The following is a 20,438-nucleotide window of genomic DNA, read 5'->3' as shown; positions in this document are numbered from 1 at the left end:
TTTTCTTTAGTTTTTTTTTTTTTTTTTTGGCAAAGGCCCTGACAATTCTAGATAACTAGTTCCTCTCCGAAACCCGGCGCTTGTGTCATTGTCGTGCCTGGCAAGCAAAGATTAGATGTTAGCGGCTACAAATGTCTCCCTTCCACCTGCTGCGAGAGCCATTTATCCTCTCTTGAGGTAAAATGGCTGCTGATGACCTGTGCTCCTTTCACAAATCAGACCACGGCCTGGTAGGACGCGAGCCTTCGCCGCCGGAATCTGCCTCTCTCGGGGCGTAAGTGATTGCTGATGCCGGTGATTGCTGATGATTGGCAATCTTTGCCAGACCCATTAGGTCAACCGGAGGTTACTAGAGTAACACCAACATCTCTGACGATGGCCAGTGAGGTTTCCACCCGCTAAAAATGTATAGGGCCATATTGTCCTGGTGCTATATGGGACACAGGGCACTAGTGTCACAGCATTTAGTTAATGTGGATTTACAGCAATAGAAACGAGAGGTGAGTGCTTGTTAGTTATCTGTATTTCGGCAAGAACTACCCACCCAGCCACGCTTCTGACACCCGGCGATTTAGAAAGTGTTAGAAGGGGAGGAGCCTTCAGCCATCATGGTCACCTCTCACACACCCTACTCCCTCGTTCTGTCAATCTCCTCTGTTTCCCTCTGTTTTTGTTCCGTGTTCATGAACGTAACCACACCCGCTACCAGCACCAACATTACCAGCGCTTCAGAATCGAAGCGTTCTGATGGCTGGTTGTAACATTAGTAAAGACGACCGTCTAAGTCGTTGTAAAGGGTTGCAGGTGATGGGAGGACGTCAGGGTGGGCTGAACCGTTGAGGCTTTGTGCGCATTAGATTCTATAGCAAGGGTAATTAATTCTGAACAGTTATCTCTACAATGCTAATGGGCCGTCCAGCCTAAAGCAACGGGATCCCTTTGCTGTCATCGTTAAATATTCATTACAAACACCAGCTTTTCGTGCACATGCCAGATTAAACGGGACACGGAAAGGTCAGCGCCACAAAAAAAAAGGAAAGGGAGCGATTCTTTTGGCCGCGCTGTGACGCCACGCTGCGCCACGTGGATGTGGACATGGCTGCAGCCCACCGAAGCCAGCACAGAGTACAGGAGAACGGACCTGGAAGCTTAAGGATTCCATTCTTATTGAGAGATGCCGGGACAACGTAATGTCCCGCCCTTTTCCCGGCCAATGAAACTGACCTTTTAGGGGCAGCGGTGGCCTAGCGGTTAAGGAAGCGGCCCCGTAATCAGAAGGTTGCCGGTTTGAATCCCGATCCGCCAAGGTGCCACTGAGCAAAGCACCGTCCCCACACACTGCTCCCCGGGCGCCTGTCATGGCTGCCCACTGCTCACTCAGGGTGATGGGTTAAATGCAGAGGACAAATTTCACTGTGTGCACCGTGTTCTGTGCTGCTGTGTATCACAAGTGACAATCACTTCACTTTGGGCCCTGATCCTAATCTTGGTCCTGGTTCTGTTTAATTATTTATTTATTTTTTTTTTTATTCCATGAATGCACACGCAGACTGAGGACATCTGATTTCGCCCTGACGTCCCTTATTGTGACAGCAGCGAGCAGCTGCGTCGTAGAAGTGTGTCATTTCACGAAAAACCGGGGCTAATGAATACACTAATGAGCTGCGACAGACACCCCGCTCACCGGTTCCCTCCTAAAGGTCATGAGTCAATGATGAGTCAACAACAAAAGCACACAACACACACACACACACACACACACACATCTCCCTAATTAAAGAACAGATGCGACACTTCTATATATAGAGCAGGAACTTTTTTTGGCGGGAACTTTTTCCCAGAGATGCCACCGAGTTTTAGAGTATTTCAGATCAGTCTAGGAAATAGGGTGTCAGGTTGAATTTCCGCAATCTTAAAGTGTCTGTGGCACCAGAACTCATTTCTAATATAGCTTTCACGGACGAACACTCCTCTTCTTTTTTTTTTTTTTTTGAGAGCTGTACGGTACTGGAAATAATCACAATGCAATATTTTGGGATGTGCAGCTATAATGCAAAATTACAACATCACATTCTAAACATGATCTGTATCATCATAGCAACAGAAATAATATTGTAAAAAATCCTATTTCTAATTATTAATGCTAAAATAATTTATTTTTAATTATTTTGTATGTAAAGTGGTTTTACATTAGATTCTTTGCAGCCCCAGTTGCCCCGTTAGTGTTGGGCTTCAGGTGATCCATCCGTGGCTGGTTTGGCCACCGGATGGCTGCCGTCTGGATGTTTTGGGGTGGTAGATATCCAATATCCAGCAAGCTGTGTTGCTGACGCGGGTAAAAACTCTTATCCACTGCTGCCAGCACGCCGCCTCTACATCAGTGTCACTGCACTGTCGCTGTGTGGCCCCACGCCACCATTATCTCAGGTCAGAAGGGGTCCCTTGGTCCGAAACTGACCATTAACGAGTGGAGTAGTGAGCTGCAGAGGGGGCTGCAGTCTGTGGCCGAAGACACACAGGAGCCATAGATCCAGTGAGCCGCATTCAATTGGCTCATTTGTCTGCTTAGCCCCATGCACGCATATGTCTTTAAGTGGCTTTATGCACCTCATGGCCACGGAATCGGGATGCGCTGCAGTGCCACGGCGCAAAGGACGAAATGATTTTTCAACCGCTCCGCTGAGAGTAAATAAAACGGCAATGAGAAGAGCTGCAACGACACATAGAGCGGCTTCGGGCAAAGGGGAGTGGTTTCAGTTAACAACAACGTGTGTTCTCCCACTTCTGCTCTCGTAATAACAAACCGACGACTCTGTGCATCCATTAAGCTCCGTCTGCCCACTCCTGTTCACCGGAGGCATATTTTATTACATCTTTAAAGGGCTCAGTTCCCCCCGACTCTTGATTACTCTTTCCAAAGGCGACGTGGCAGGTTATTTTTTCGGGGGGCCCGGGGGTAGCTCCGCCTTTTACAGTCGCAACACTTAAAAGAGCACAATCTCTTCAAACACCTGGCTTTACGGCTTTATGAATAATTCACGTGCCGGAGTGGAGTTGCTTTATGGGCGCGAGAAAGCGCGACAGTCCCCCGCAACATGGGAGGGTTTTTGCTAGGAGCATCGCTACAGATTTTGTGCTTGTGGTAGCAGGTTTTAAAAGGATGAAAAGGTCCAGGGCTGATCTTCTAATTTCATTTGCAGCTTCTTAATGAGATCAGTGTCGAATTGACATGACAAGTTACCTGTTGCTACAGGCTTAAATGAGACTCAGCACATAGGGAGTGTTCACATTCAAATGTCAATCATGTATACAGGCTCCTCCCCCTTTAAACTGTTTTTATGAAAATATCATTATAGTTTCTCTTCCGGGTGCCAAACATAATTACAAACCAACAAAAAGGGTTGGTTTAGCTCCTAAGATACAGATAACTAGCGCCCAGCCATTTATGGTTCGTAGTTTCTTATTTAAACGTTTAGCATAAGGAAAAAAGGAAAAATTAAATTTCCTTAATACTTCAAGACTGAAGTCAGAATTGTAGTATTATTTTTTTATGCCAATCAATAAAATTAATTATGAATTAATTGCACATTTTGCACTAAATTAATTCTTAAGATTAAATCTGTCTGTCATACATGTTTAAAATTGTGACAGGCAAGTGTGCAAATCGGGCTCAGACATGGGATGCAAGCAGGGAGCCATGTGTCTTCTTTTGAAAAAGATCATCTGAATCAGCCCTAAAACTGCACTGTACGTCTCCATCTTTCAGTAGGAATTGTCTACATTCACATTTATGGAATTTCAGCAGACGTCCTCATCCAGAGCGACTTACAATCAGTAGTTACAGGGACAGTCCCCCTAGAGACACTCAGGGTTAAGTGTCTTGCTCAGGGAAGTAAGTGAGGTTTGAACCTCTGACTTTGTGGTCACTTCTGGGTCATAGGTCAGACCACACACAGGAAGTAAAAAAAAAAAAAAAAACGTAATTTACATGTTAAATATTTATAAATGATTAATTTTTTTTCCTCTGTTAGAAATGCTCTTTCGTGTGCTTCAACAAAGTGCGAGTGGCATTATGAGGAATGCTGCATCTAAAAGGTTGGGGCGGGGGTGTTTACTTTTTAAAACTTCCCCATGTCTGACGCTTCCGCTATACTTAGAAGCTCTATCCATTGTTGTCACAGTGTGGACCTCTGGGGAACTCCAGCTACACAGAGAGAAAAGGCCTTTGGTATAGAATGCAGAGGAGTTGGGGAGACGGAGGTGTCGCTTTTCTGGGTCGGCGAAGTTTGCGACGGAGGCCGGTAATTCACAGACTTCGATCTCGACACTTCCCACCTGCACAGAGCACAAGAAGTCACGTGGGATCGATCGGCTGCGCGAGCAGGAGACGCGCACGGCTGAATTACGCCTCCGAGCTCAGATGAACTTGTCAGAGGCGAAGAGAAATCATTTCGTTTTTGTATTAATTTATTTCCGCCGTCCCTTCTTTATAGCCTATCGACTGTGACGGCCTGAGGAAATGAAAGTGGTTTTTGAAAGTGATTTCCAAAAAGTGGAAAGAATATGCAAGCCGAGATCACACCATACATAATAAAAAAAAACAAGACATTGCAAGTCTCGTTACACAAAGCAAGAACATTTTGCATTTACGGTTTTAAAAAACATCATGCACTATGGTCGTCTCGGTTAGAATTGGTTGACAACGCACTTTACGAGCCTCGTCCCTGCAGAGCTCGTGTTCAAAAGGAATTCATAAAAGATTGAGGGGAGATAATTAAACAGCAGTAAGACAAAAAAAAAATAAAAATGCGTGGGTCGAGATGAGCAATTCAAAGCAAATCCGTCCTGATCTGGAAGAGACACTGGAGGGACGTGCTCTGCTGCGCTTGCCTTCATGAGCAGGCAAATAGGTGCATAATAAAGATTAATAGCATTGGCAGGTAATTCTGAATAAATGTAATAACTTCTTTCAGGAAGACAATATAGCGAAAAATAAATAATTAAATAAACCATGCAAGAGCTTGAAATGCTATATTTTCAGGCTTGACAGAAAACTTGCCTGTGCCTGTATAATATAATTTATCAATATAAATTATATTTAATTTACATTAAACTTTGGTCTGCAACGAACACATTCTCCAACTATGGACAATGGACTATAGCCCAATCAGGCTTTTTTTTTTATTCAAATAAGAAAAGAAAGTGAAGTGATTGTCACATGTGATACACAGCAGCACAGCACACGGTGCACACAGTGAAATTTGTCCTCTGCATTTAACCCATCACCCTGAGTGAGCAGTGGGCAGCCATGACAGGCGCCCGGGGAGCAGTGTGTGGGGACGGTGCTTTTGCTCAGTGGCACCTCAGTGGAACCTTGGCGGGTCGGGATTTGAACCGGCAACCTTCTGATTACGGGGCCACTTCCTTAACTGCTAGGCCACCACCGCTAGGCCACCACATAAAATAATATATGGCAGCAGCTTGAGTACTGTCGTAATACTTGGTAGAAAGCATCTCTCCAACGATACACACAATGACATACTTGACCATTTCATAAAGCTACTGGGGGAAAAAGGGCTATTTAATTTATTTAGTTGATCCTGTAATGTGTATGGTTGACATGAAATGTTTTAATGGGGGTGGTAGTAGCCTAGTGGGTAAGACGCTATGAATCAGATCACCACAAAGTCACAGGTTCAAAACTCACTTGCTACCTTGGAGTCGCTGAGCAAAGACACTTCACCATGAGTGTCTCCTGGGGGACTGTCCCTGTATCTACTGATAAATGCTGTATATTTAAATGTAAAGGGGTAAATTAATGCTGTACACTCCTTTGAGTATTAACAACAGAAAGACACTTGTGCATATTTTTCAGTAGGGCGTCTGGCGTAAAACTTTTGCCATGTCAGTATGCAAACAGCCAGACTGGTTCATCTGCTGTTGTGACCCCTAACTGGAGAAGCTGAAGGAAAATGAAGAAGAAGCCAAGAGACAAACAACCCGAGCAGGTGGCTCCAGGCTCAGGTGTTGCCCTTGGCTGTAATGTAACATCAAGCTCGGGGCGGGTCCTCTTCCTGTCCAATCAGTGGTTCCATCTGCGACGCACTATCAACGACAGTCCACGGGCCACAAATAGCATACCTTATTCCAACGGAACGCTCCCTCCTCTCCCCTGAGAGTCTTTCGGTGCAACCTGGCGGAATCAAGCTCCGAAAGCCTTCAGCGGGGAGTCCATCCGAGAGTCACGCTACAGCAGCGCTCATGTCAAGATTAGGCCCGGAACGTTCTCTGTTCTCTGAAAAGGTCATAGCTGACGCTGGCTGTGACTGGAGTGGCCTCATCTGTGTCCACAGTAGAGCCATGGACATTATGACTAAATGAGTGGTGAAACCGGGAACAGAATTTATAGAATTCGGAATCGAATATTTATTATTATCCAGAGTTTGTTGCTCTGCTCCCCGACTCTGGAATTCCTTACCACCAGATAACGGAAACACAAACCCTTTTTCCTATTTTTAAGTACAAACTCATAAGGTAGTAGATATGTGGGTAAGGCACTCGCCTATGAACCAGGAGATCCAACGTCACAGGTTCAAACCCCACTTACTCCCACTGTGTCCCTGAGCGAGACACTAACCCTAACCCTGAATGTCTCCAGGGGGACTGTCCCTGTCACTACTGATTGTAAATCACTCTGGATAAGGGCATCTGATAAATTCTGTAAATATAAGACTTGTCTGTTTTAAGTAATTTTCTTCTTCTTTGTCCTATTTTATGTAGTTTTTAGTCTGGTATGTATTTCATATTGTTTGTTCTTATTTTTGTGGGGTCCTTGAATTATATTATGAATAATAATTGGGAGAACATACAGCATTAATATTAATTAGAACTGTACTATGTAATTTACGGTCAGCTTCAGTGAGCTATCAAGACATGGAGACCGAGCAGCAGCAGCAGACCATCCTTTGAGTAATTTAAGAAGTGAGGTGGGATCTCCATGGATCTCACTTGTTTTAATGCTTGAATTGTTTCAGATCTGAGGAATCGTATTCGCTTAGAGAGGCACTGCCGTCCGGGAATACCTGTTACACAAACACTGCCCGGAGCATGGCCTCCACGAGCTTCCCTCTGTCCTTTTAAGGCATTAGTTCATTGCTTTTGGCAATGGGCAGTGGTCAGCAGGGATAAGCCCCTATAATGGCAAGCATGCACAGGTATAAGATTTCTGCAGTAGATACTAACCATACTTGTTTCTCCAGCTTCTGACACATCAGCTTGAAAGAATGACCATTCTGTTGAGTTCCACAACTTGAAAGGCATCATTGTAACCAAGAAATCAATGTTATTGACTTGACCTGTCAACTATTTAAATGAGGATCATCAGATATAGCATTAATGTGCACCTTGGGGCATCCAATCAACAGTGGCCAGCTCTACGTACGTCAGTTAAAACCAGACATGAGAATGGGTCTCCACATGCATCTCAATGACCACTCATCATTGGCTGTCACTTCTGCTGTCTATGTGCAAATGAGTATGTCCATCACTTTCTATTGTTTTTAATCAGCAGGAGGCTGGTCCAAATATGACCTGCTCAAACCTTGTGACAGGCTTATCATTTACTTTACATTTACAGCCATTATCAGACGCCCTTATCCAGAGGGACTTACAATCAGTGGTTACAGGGACAGTCCCCCCCTGAAGCAACTTGGGGTTAAGTGTCTTGCTCAGAGACACAATGGTAGTAAGGGTTAGGGTTAGGGTTACCCACTAGGCTACTACCACCCTCTACCATCCAGCATGTATGATCATGACAAGGTAGAACTGAGCCTACAACGTGTCAGTGATAGGACGGAGACGGGTGCTTTCCACGATAACTGGAACTGAAAGGCTCCCATTCGTCCTCCCTGTGAGTTCAGGTAAACAGGACCAGCAGATCCCTCCATTGCCGATAAACAAAAGCTGTGGACCCACTGGCTTGTGTCACTACCTCATGCGTGAGACCTTTAGCGTTTTCCCCTCTCCGCTCCATCTGAGGGGCCTGACGTCAGAAGCACGGCTCGGCTCTCTGTGCCCTCGAGCCTGTCAGCATCCAGAAGGTGATTTGTGTGTAGTGGGTCAGCGATGCCCAGTGAGGCTGACAGGACGCCCAAGGGGGATGGTTTATTATTTTTTGAGATGCACAAGCCACAGCAAATAAACATGGCAAACAAGTAAACTACTCTCGCTTGAGTCTAAGGACAAAACCACTTATGTCCTTTTAGGTAATTGTCCTTGCAAGATGCTGGGAGTTGTAAAATGGTCATAAAGCATGATGTGGGGTTACAGACAATTCAAAGATCAATCAAATCTTTAAAAAAATTACTAAATGTTTTTGTACAGGATATATTAACACATAAATAAACATTGATCAATTCAGAAATTAATTCAGTTTATGAACTTTACAATTTACAATTTAGTTTCTTTTTTTTTCTTTTTTTATTACTTCATAGCCTCTAATACAAATCATCAGCTGGCATTCTGTAGACTTTACCCATTATATGTGCATGTGTGTATGTGTATATATTTGCATCACATTCCTAAAGGCCTTGATTTTCCAAACTGCTATTTATTCTCCCTGTCACAGAGCCAAAAATATGGGGAAAAGAAATAGCGAAGGCAAGAAAGAGATGAGGGGAATTAACATACATTCGCATGGTAATGCATTCCGAAGCGCTGCTTGATGTGCCGTTCAGAAGCACTTACTCCGTATTTGGGGGGGCAAATTGTGAGAAAATTGCACAGTGCAAGGAAAAGCAGCGCGACAACAACAACCAAAAAAACACCCATTACATTTCAGACACAAACGATGGTGCATGTCATACATGCATGTCCTAGGGCGGAGAGCAAATACTTTAAGAGTCAGACATGACGGCACGACACAGCTAAGATCATTCCTGCACCATGTTACGCTACGTAATAAACACCAGCCTCACCCATCTGGATCATGGCCTAGATTACTGCACTCCATCAGAAGAACATCAAAAAACATCATTACAATACTGTAATTAAAAACAAAAAAGGTTGAATGGGTGCCAATCCCTGTGGAAGACATTCACGGCACCAAAGACGCACAGCATTTAAATTAATTAAGTGCTGTGGTTTAGATTAATCAAAATTAAAAATGTAATTACTTAAGACCCACTTCACCCAGCCATCTGAGCGTCCTCATTGGAGATAATGACTGTGCTGGGTAATTAGTGCCACTGGATTACCCAGGGTCCTACGCGGCAGTGACGCGCTGGAAAAGTGAACTTACAGAGTTGATGGCACCGGTCAGTTATATTTCAAGTCACGAGTGGTTTTCAACATACTATCAATAGCAAAAAGTAAACCCATAAATGTCTTTTCATTACTCATCAACGTGAAGGATGGCAGATCCATGACAATCTTACCTTCCCGAAGCTCCCCTTCCCAATGGCCCGTAGGATTTGGAAGTGATCAAAATTTACTGCAAGGGGGAAAAAAAGACAGAAATTACAATAATAGTAAAGACAAAATCGCATATAACATGAATAACTAAACATCCAGCTCTGTTCTAGGATTCCCTGTGGACACAGTGGAGGTGGTGAGTGACAGGAGAATGGTGGCTAAGCTGTTATCCCTGCTGGACAACATCTCCCACCCCATGCAGGAGACCCTGACAGCACGACGTGGGACGGAGAGATTCCGAAAGTCTTATCATATAAACTTTTGAAGCCCACATCAGGTCACAGGTTGAAACCCCACTTACTACCATTGTGTCCCTGAGCAAGACACTTGGTTCAGGGGGTTCTCTCCCTGTAACAACTGATTGTAAGTCACTCTGGATAAGGGCGTCTGCAAAATGACATAAATATAAAATACTGCAGGTGCTGCAGCCGTCTCTCCATGAAAGGATGCCAATCGCTTTATTCCCAAATGCACACATAATATTTTACGCTTTCTAATGATATAACATAAATAAAATGTTTTTTAATTAGTGGTGGCATTTCACTCTGTGTAACTCAGAGCCCACTGACAGCAAGGACACAAAAAGGAGGCTCCAAGATTCAAACCAACAACCTTAGAATTATGGCCCTGTAATGTCAATATCAGAGGTGACAAATCTACAAATGGAAAGTGTAGGAAGCGGCCCCGTAATCAGAAGGTTGCCGGTTCGAATCCCGATCTGCCAAGGTGCCACTGAGGTGACACTGAGCAAAGCACCGTCCCCACACACTGCTCCCCGGGCGCCTGTCATGGCTGCCCACTGCTCACCAAGGGTGATGGGTTAAATGCAGAGTAAAAATTTCACTATGTGCACCGTGTGCTGTGCTGCTGTGTATCACAAGTGACAATCATTTTCACTTAGCTTCACTTTTAAGACAATGACATATGTGTGTGTGTGTGTGTGTGTGTCGATGTGGAGATTTTTTGGCGCGGCTGCTGACTCATTTGCCCCGTCTAAACACTTCTGCTCATACCGCAAAGCAGATCTTAGCCAATCTGACAAAATAAACAGGAAGCGGATCCGTTTTCTCCCGGGTCACCACCTTTTATTAGCTCTCCTCCGCCTCCCTTCCCACCAGGGTCAGATAGGCAGCCGATCTCCTCACGTCTCTCAATTAGCAATGTGCCAGTCACTCTAGCATTTATTTACCAGGCATCTCGACGCGGCCTATCAGCAGATGAGGCCAGGCGTGAGTCACATCAGGCTGCCGGTAATACGCAAAGCCGCAGCAGACAAGAGAGGCCAGCTCCGCTCCCGTATATTGGGAATGAGCGAACGGACGAACGAGGAGATGCTTGAACATCAATAGATTGCCTTGATGCCCCCCGTGCCCCGGCCACTGCGTTTGATGTCTGTAGTATCAATACAGAAACGACGCCATCAATTCTCTTTGAAATTCTCAGAGGTCACGCTGAAGGCTGCGTTGTGAATGATTGGGTTTTCTCTCCCTGTGCCTCGGAGTTAAATTTCTCATTTCTGGTCAAAACACCTAAATGTGAAACTTTTTAATGAAGCATATGCTTCAAGGTACAACAATAATAGTGTATCTAAAAAATATATTGTGTAAAAGGTCATTTAATAAAAAAAAACAGATATATATATAATTTTTAATGTTAATGGTGGATAGCTCATGAGGACTCAGTGTTGATTGTCAATCGATTAAAAAAGTAATTAAAATCCATCACAAATTTTTGCAATGAATATATGTGATTTAAAAAATTCTAAATATTTCCATTTGGTTGAACCTGAAACCTGAAACCTTGAACCTGTGTTTTTACAGACACAGGTGAAACATGGATGGATGCACCGCAAGCTTGTTCCAATTCAACATGTTGCACGCAAAAGTTCGGGATCATTTCTGGCTAGCAGGTTAGTGTCATGATCAGTGGGACAGCGGGAAGGAAGGATGCGAATGCAACGCAAGACAGGAATTTTACAAGAACAAAATCACAAAATACAGGACCAAGACATCCATTCAATGAGCCCCCCACCCACGACCTAGACGTGGACAATGAGGCTGTATTTGGAAATTAGGCATAACATCATGAAACTCCGGACCGGCACACGGATCCGGGGCTGCCCCCTCAGTAAGAGCCGTGACCAAATGCAGCGGTATTCATTTATTTTCATCATTAGAATATTACCTGATCAATCAAAAAAGCATTCACAGCACAGAAATTTCCAATTCCTGAAAAATGACTATTTCGGTTGGGGCATTGTTAATTTATATGATCTTTTTTAACCATATTCTATCTTTTGAGATGCAGTACATTGAGTTCGTAAAAAAGAATCCCACAAAGAGGCTGTGAAGAATAGATGCTGATAAGCGGTAATTAAGCGGGAAACACTGAATGACAACAGGAACATCTGAGCCCAGAACCTGCTCACCTTCTCGCCAAATCCATCCTTCTCTTAGCCACAGGCCATTGTGCATTCTAAGCATCATCTGCAGCACCGTTAGCAGGATCTGGGAGCGCGCTGCAAATCGTTTGGCTGGCTTTGGGAGCCTTTGAACGCCACAGAACCCGGCTGGACCGGACCGCCTGTCCAAGCATGCACCGGGCTTCGCGGCTCCTAGCCCGTGACAGCGCGATTGCGGCTGGGCGTGTAAAGAGGCAGAAGGTCTGGGAACCTGGGCAGGTTTTTGCCATGGCCGATGTGGCCTGCCGGAAGCGCTGAGCGAACTCTGCCGGGCGTCGGCTTGCTCTGTGGAAGGATGCGGTCGGTGAGCCTTGGCCTGGATCCTCCTGGGTTTGAGCCAAGGCAGGAGTGCATGCAGGATTTGCACTGCCAGCCACAGGGCCTTTGGATAGAAGCTGCCCACTAATGGAAGCATTTAGGTGCTATTTAGGCGTCGCCACTGCGATCAGATACTTCAGGTGTTTGGGGCATAGAGGGGATGCCAGACCCCCTCTCAGCTGGAGATAATGCTGATGCATTATCAGGCCTCACAATGTTTTTAAAAATGAGAAGAAAACCATTAGCAGAGGTGAGCAGTGTACAGATGTGAGCAGAGGGTAGGTGTAAACTGGAACAAAACTGGGGAAAAAATGAAAAAAAAAAGAAAATTCCAGATGATGTTATATACAGTACATATGCTCAAAAAGCAACTTAGCCTTCACAACACTGGGGGATGTAACAATGCACGCCAATACGTTTCACGATTTTAAGATCGTGGTGCCATTTTAGTGTCCATCATGAAAGCCATTTCATCTCAACTTTAGCTACATTGAATAAAATGAAAGTGAAGTGACTGTCATTGTGATACACTGCAGCACAGCACACGGTGCACGCAACGAAATGTGTCCTCTGCTCTTAACCATCACCCTTGGTGAGCAGTGGGCGGCCATGACAGGCGCCCGGGGAGCAGCGCGTGGGGATGGTGCTTTCCTCAGTGGCACCTTGGCGGCTCGGGATTCGAGCCCACAACCTTCTGATTACGGGTGTGCTAGGCCTAATGCCTAATGATAAATTAATATATATCCTCACCAAGGAGCATGCAATACTTACTCTACAGTCAAAGTCAAAATGAGAAGTGGCAAAAAACACAGGAAAAACAGGACATTCCAAAAACGCTGTCCTACTCTTGCAAGAAGAGCTGAAAATCAGTAGGTTGTACCATGTTGGCTGATTTGAGTCTCGTCTTACTATAAGGATGTCATGTAACCTGTTTTGCCCTTAAGCACAGATTGCTAACATCTTGGGAATCAGAGATTTGACAAGGACCGGGTCATAGCAGCTTTTGCAAGACCCTAAATTGATCCAGAAGCAAAGCTACCTAACAGGAGAAAGAATTCAATATGGTAGCATGTAGGGCTGCACGATTTGGGGAAAAAGACATATTGCGATTATTGAGATCAATATTGCGATATGCGATTGCGATATGATAAAGGACACTTGCTTGTATATCAATGAAAAGTCGCATACTAATAGTGAAATGTTTAATTTCAAAGTGAAACATACAAACTACTTATAACAACCTGAAGTGCCCAGTGCTTTCAAAATACAATATTCTACAAAATTAAATAAATCACAAAAAACTCTTTTACATTACTGTCGAACGACAAACCCTGGTAAGGCTAAACAACTGTTTTGATTATATTTGCCCATTATAAAATCCCGAATTATAGTTCTTACATTTAACCAAAACGTTGTTTGGAGGCTGACTTGAACACAGGGATGCATAGCTTTGCTATCTTAGCTAAGGTTAAGATTTGTAAATTGAGGTGAATTTCTTCACCTCAGCTAGGAAACCTTTAAAGAACCTTTGAGAAGTTAACTGAACAGCTAAGAACAGTCTAAATAGTTAATGCCTACGTTTAGCCAAAACGTTGTTTGGAGGCTGACTTAGCTTCGCTACCTTAGCCTAGCTTAGCTAAGGTTAAGACTTATAAAATGGGATTTTATAATGGCCAAATATATTCAAAACAATCGTCCAGCCTTACCTATGAAATGTAATCCCACGGGATCTGGTTTGGAGCGTACAGCGGTTTGTACAGCCCCAAGCAGCACAAGAGTGAGGCATTTTTATACACTTCTCTCCATAGACATGTATATGCTTCACGTCACAGCCTATTGCAATATGGCGGCAATGTTGACGTACGATGCAGCGCGTCATGCAGCGTCTAACCATATGTCTCCGAATCAAAAGTCATGTGACCAAACACGTCACCTCCGGCTCGCAAACTTTGAGAGAATGAGAGAATGTATCGGATATGTTGCTGATTCAATCCATGTACTAATCATTTAAATTGCAGCTTTTTGCGTTCATGTAATTGCACAGACTGACATCGCGATTATGATTAGATTAATCGTGCAGCACTAGTAGCATGCCATATAAAATGCACTGGTGAAGATTATGCCTGTCTCTGTACATAGCTTCATAAGCAAATGATCGTGGAGGCTGGTGGGTCACGTGTCCAGATCTCTTACACAAGTTCCTCATGCAACACTGTGTTCCTGTGAAACACGCGTCTTTTGTGGAGGGAATGAAAAGAGACGGATGTAATGTTCAATTTTTCACACTCTGGGAGGAACGGACACTGGTGGATTAGCATTTAGAAATGTGTTCTGGGTTCTGGTCCATTTCTGACCAGCTAAAGAGCAACACATCTGGGAATGCTTTCACGTTGCGAAGACAGACAGATTGTGTTAAGCTAAAAAAAAAATGGTCGTGATTGTCACATTGGGAGAAAAGTGACTCATTTGCTTCAAGGCAGAGTCTCACATTCCGTCATTAATTATGTAGAAGAAGATGAAATTTTCATAAGGTGTTTGTTATTAATCACCAGTCATCATCGTGGCATCCCCCTGGGCACAAACAGCACCGTGTGTTGGGGGAGGGAAGTGGACTGATGGGTAATGTGTGTTGCAGACACTTATGTCTTGCTGTGGGGAGGACTTGGAAAGGGAAATAAAGGAGCTATTCAAAGTTCTGCAGCAGCATCACCAGATCAGATATATATGGAAATGTCTTGCGTCCAGGCTCAGGACCGTCAGTAACAGTTATTTGTGTCATACAGCAAAAACTTTAGCAGAAGAAACTGAAGACATGCCACCGGGGGGACGTGGATGGCCGCCAGAAATGGACACATCCCTTTGTAAATCATCGCACAGGCCCATAAGACATTTTCCGGCATGCTCGCTTCTTCTTCCTCATTCCTGGATAAGGTCCCTCGTGGTTAAAGTTAAGTGGGAGAGTGTCTCCTGCTAATCAATACCAGAGTCTGGCAAAGCTGCCCCCCTGGCCGACCAACCCGAGGCAGGACACTTGAATGACGTTTTTCTTTTTTTCAATGTTCTGTTCCTTGTAATATAATTTCAATCTTTTTCCAGGTACGCAGTGTTTATCTTGTTTGGGGGCTTAGTCACTTGTAGCTTTGGCTAAATTGGATTTGTATGCAAAGGAAAAATGATTTATAGATGCATGTCTGATTCTGCTATGAGAGGTGGCCACAATACATGACACTTTGTCATGACACTTTTAATCTAGATTAATCTCACTGTAGTCTTGGACATTAATCTAGATTAATCTAGATCAAGCAAAATTAATCTAGATTAATCTAGATTCTAGATTAAAATGACTCATTTGAATTCTGCCGAAGGCATTCAGAATATGTGTGCTACCAAAATAATGACTAAAAGTAAGTATTTGAGAACGGGTTTCTCAAGCCAGGTGGCGCATTAGACCAGGGGCTCATCTCCAGTTTCCAAAATGCATCACAAACTGCTTGAGAAAGCTGTTCTACTATGATAATTGGTGATGAAAATAAATTATGTTCAATAAGATGTACTTGTGTTTAACAACTGTTTATTCAGTTAAATAGCTGCATCCATGTTGCCACGTCACGTTTGATGTGGAAATTTCCCAGTTCGAAGACTCGTTCTCACCCCTACAGTGCAATTTGGCTAGGTATACATCCGCGCTAAAATATCAAGGTACAAGTCATCATAGTGTAGCGGTTCTTCTTCTGCGTTGTGTAACTTTTTGATTTTGTTTCTTGAACCACAAATGATGAGCTGACACCCAAGAGATTTTCTGTGCAAAGTGTATTCTGTACAAAAAGCAAGGTCGCATCAGAACATCGCGTCACACATCGCGTCTTTCTGCACCTCTCTCTCTCACAACTCACGCCATGTGTCCAAGAGAACTGAACATTAACATAAAGCATTCACAATTTACAATACTGCATTCCTGTACAAAAAGCAAGGTCGTGTCAGAACATCGCGTCACACATCGTGTCTTTCTGCACCTCTCTCTACAATATACAATATTAAAAGAACATAAAAAAAAAAATTCACAAAATAACACACATGCAAAATATTCCTAATATGTACATAAATTAAAATGAAGGAAATAACTTTTGGCACACAAACCCCACGCACCTCTCACAACTCACGCCATGTGTCCAAGAGACCTGGACCGGGTCTTAAAAACAAAATAAAAGTCTTTAGGAAATAAGAAAATAAAAGACACATGAAAGAAGAAATATACTTATAAATCTAGTGTAACCCTTTAACTCTGGCACAATAGCTTGCGTAGTATAGACCCAGCTCCCAACCCAACTTTGTGACTAGATTAAAGGCAATATATTTTTTTATCACCCGATAAGAGTCTCACGTTAACGCAGCACGTTTTTATCACCCGATAAGAGTCTCACGTTAACGCAGCACGTTAACACCGATAGCGGCCCACCACTATGTAAATGTAAATGTGAATCACCAGAGGGGTCAGTTGTTCATGGGGTGGGAGAACAAGGGGCGTGGCTTAAATGGCCACAGTAACGTAACATAAGGATAGGTTTTAAGCAATGTTTTGCTCATGCACAGTGCCGACAATCAAACACCCGAAAATCAAGATTACCTTGCTCATGGTTTTGTGCAAAAAAAAGGGGCATGTGGCTCAGCACGCTTGGTCACATGCTAGCAGAGAAAACACACTAGCAGTATCACTTTCATAACGCGCCAGGAAAAAAAAATTCTCAGGCTAAAAGAGCCTTGGCTCTTTCCCTTAGGCCTCTTGAATATTTTATAGTGATATGAAATATTTCAGAGCCTGCAGAACAGCGGGGCCCTTTCAGTGATGAAAGTCTGCACATTTTTCAGCACATCTTATTCTATTAGATTGATAATAACGTAATTATGATCTTTACATAGATTTTTTTTTTTCCAATCTGATGGCATATTTCATATCTGCACATAGCACAGAACATTTATTGGCCAGATGAAGCAGTGTACAGAAAAATACCAAGTGTGTATTTCTGACTGGAACGGGTGTTTGGTGGTTTTCTTTAGGCTCAAACAACTTATTTTAAGAAATCTGTTTACCCAAATTACTACCATCACTAGAGCATGCAATCCTCATCCATTCTTCGCAAGACTAACACAGTTTAATAGCAGGTTTTCCAAACAGACTGGCTCGTGAATATGCATGAGAACGGCGAAGGCCATTGTCCTTGTGAGTGCAGATGCTAGTTATTATGCATTTCAAATGCTACTTTATGAATTAGGGTGTCAGGAAAACGGCGAGGACGTGCCAGCCTCTGCCACAGAAGATTTATTTTTTTAATGTCACACCTCACTCTTCTTTTCACCCTTTAGCTAATGGGCCTGCAGCTAAAAACTCTGGTGTGGTGTCTGGTGGCCACCACGGTGTAATGTGTGTGGGGTGCTGCTAAAGTAAGGTCAAGACATTTTAAATTATGGCTCAATGGCTGCCTAATGAGACGTCCCTGTGATTCTCTTGAAAATGTCCCTGCCCTCGTGGAATAACCGAGGCAATAAAACAGGTGAACGGCCTACTCAGGTACAGAGCACACATTGTTCTCCATTAAATGTAACGGAGGAGCTCAAAGGATGTTCCCATCTCTCTAAACTCAACCATCAGTCATTGCATTAGGAGCCAGAAGCCAGGGACGGGAGAACCCCCCCTTGGCATGTTTGCTGCTATAAGAGGCGTGGGTGTGTTCTGGGTGGACATCCCCCCAGAATCCTTGCACATTTTTTTTTACTTTTTTACTTTCACTGTACTCATTTGCACACCTTCACCCTACCTGTTACACATATTTTATGTTAAAAACATAAAAGTGTAATATTTGGTTATGTTTGCAATATATGCATATTGGTTCATTGTATACTTGCAATATTTGCAATACTGTGGTCTATAGCAGTCAATAAAGCATTTCACTGCATATCATACTGTGTTTGACTGTGCATGTGACGAAATAAAATTAAAAGGACAATAAAAAGGTTGCAGTGTGGACATTAATTATACTACGTAATATTTAGTGAATAGTTCTTTATATGTAGCGGATACACATTTTACTTTTTTTTTTTTTTTTACTTATGCATCAGTTGCACTTTAGCTAAAGCGTTCCTTTCAACCTATGTGGAATGAGACACTGCACATACAGATACTAGACTGGTTGTGTACGCAGATTAGTGACTGGATCCCCCCACCCCCCAGCTCTCAGCCTTTGTGATGTGATTAATATTTTTTCACCGCAGGCGTGGCAAAAATCCACCAGGCTGATCGCATTAAAATGGACCGCCAACACCGGCCTCCTACGCAGATCAATCGAGGCGACGGGGCAGGGGGTTTCTGGTGGCGGCTGCGTCAGCACACTCCGCTTCTCAAAAACAAGGGCTTATCCGATGCTGAATGGAGGACACCGATTTAACCTGCTCGGCATGGATGTGGCACCTATTTTACATCTACCATCCTTAGTTATGACCATTGCTCGCTAGTAAAATGGACTTCTTCTAGAGTGCTCCCGTTAAACAGCAGTGTCGTTCACCTCCGCTAGTTAAGGGGCAGTGGTGGCCTAGCGGTTAATGAACCGGTCCCATAATCAGAAGGTTGCCAGTTCAATCCCGATCTGCCGAGGTGCCGTCCCCACACACTGCTCCCTGGTCGCCTGTCATGGCTGCCCACTGCTCACCAAGGGTGATGGTTAAAAGCAGAGGACACATTTCGCTGTGTCACCGTGCGCTGTGCTGCAGCGTATCACAATGACTTTTCACTTTCACTTTTGGAAAGCATCTTAAAATGTGACTGAAGTGGTCATAGAAATCGTTAATGTGTTACAATTACAAGTGGCTGCTTTGCCACAAAATGTGTTATTTACCAGGATTTTATTGCACCACATTACATGCATGGACACCCCAACTTTCTGATGCAGTTTAAATTTTCCAGGTCCCTTTAATGGTTGTGCATTTGCATTTTCTGGAGAAATACAGCCCCTATCTGATAGGAGTATAAATCTGACAGCTTGTAAATTCATACACATTGCACCTTCAAATGGTCACATTCATTGAATATGATAAAACAAATATTAGCAAAAGTGTAACCACATCATGATGCATCACATTTAACATTTTCTGTACATTCAAATGCTACTACTGTAAAATTGGTGGTTTACCAGGATCTGTGCATTTCCACTCCTATCTGATTGGAGAATAAATGTGCCTGCTTGCAAAATCGTATAACTGCACCTTTAATTGTCACTTTCCGCTTGGTATAGCTAAAACAGCATGAACTTGTCAGTAATGGTTAAACTTAGATAAAGAGTGTTATGAAAGAGGGCAGGCAAGGCTGCGCTGAGCACCAGGGTGGATGCTGTGTGTCCCTGTTTGTGGTTTCCTTTTCCTGTTGAGTTCAAAAAGACTTGAGACAAGAAGAGGCTGGATAATCTGGCCCCTCTCAGGTCGCGCACCCGCCTCAAAGCAGCGTGCTTCGCCCTCCGCGGCTTCCTCTCCACTATGTTTTTGGACTATTTTTATCTCTCGCAATTACTCTTTCATCCTCGTCGCACTTTCGCAGCGCCGGCCCTTTCCTAGTGTGCACCATGTGAATCTGGGGTTTACAGGGGCGAGGGTATCTGAGGACCTTTTTTAAGTTTGAAGCGGTTGTTGCCGAGTCCCCAGTCAGTCGTTAACTCTCAGATGATGCGTTTTATGTCTTATTACCATCGCTCGGTTTTGATGAAGCCCCCTACCTCCAGCCAAATGATCTGGACTGGCATGTTTACATTCTGCTCAGTATGTGTGTTTAATAAATGATGCTGCAAATAATTCCCTAATCATAGAAAATGATTCACAGAAATGATGTGTAATGCAGTGACCACGGGAGGAGGAATATGTTTTACATTTAGTGCGATAACTATAATTTTAACACTCCATCCTTCACACCATGGCCATGATGATATCCCCATCACCGCTGACTTCTGGCTCCCAGCACCCTCCCAGCTGACATACGGTAACTAAATTTCCGTGATTCCCATGCTTGCATTACCACATCATTTATTCATGGTGTTTTTTTCTCATTAATTAAACACAAGAGGGGGCGGAGCATGCCAGTGTCCAGTTATCTGTTCCATTTTGCCGAGGCCTCCATCCAACACACGCTTCGGTAATCTCTTATTCACTC

At 43.7% G+C, this 20,438-nt stretch overlaps 1 protein-coding gene across 1 annotated transcript in view; it reads right to left on the bottom strand.

The window, feature by feature from the left end:
• stk32c (serine/threonine kinase 32C) overlaps positions 1–20,438 on the bottom strand; it is a 62,223-nt gene that overhangs the window by 31,946 nt on the left and 9,839 nt on the right. Inside the window, exon 2 of the mRNA XM_028989663.1 lies at positions 9,435–9,490. Within this exon, the coding sequence (XP_028845496.1) occupies positions 9,435–9,490 (56 nt within the window). The remainder of the gene's footprint in view (positions 1–9,434; positions 9,491–20,438) is intronic.

Source organism: Denticeps clupeoides, chromosome 8, assembly GCF_900700375.1.
Source record: "Denticeps clupeoides chromosome 8, fDenClu1.1, whole genome shotgun sequence".
NCBI classification, from domain to species: Eukaryota; Metazoa; Chordata; class Actinopteri; order Clupeiformes; family Denticipitidae; genus Denticeps; species Denticeps clupeoides.
Note: the sequence above shows the minus strand (reverse complement) of the source record. Positions and strands in the feature narration are given on the sequence as shown.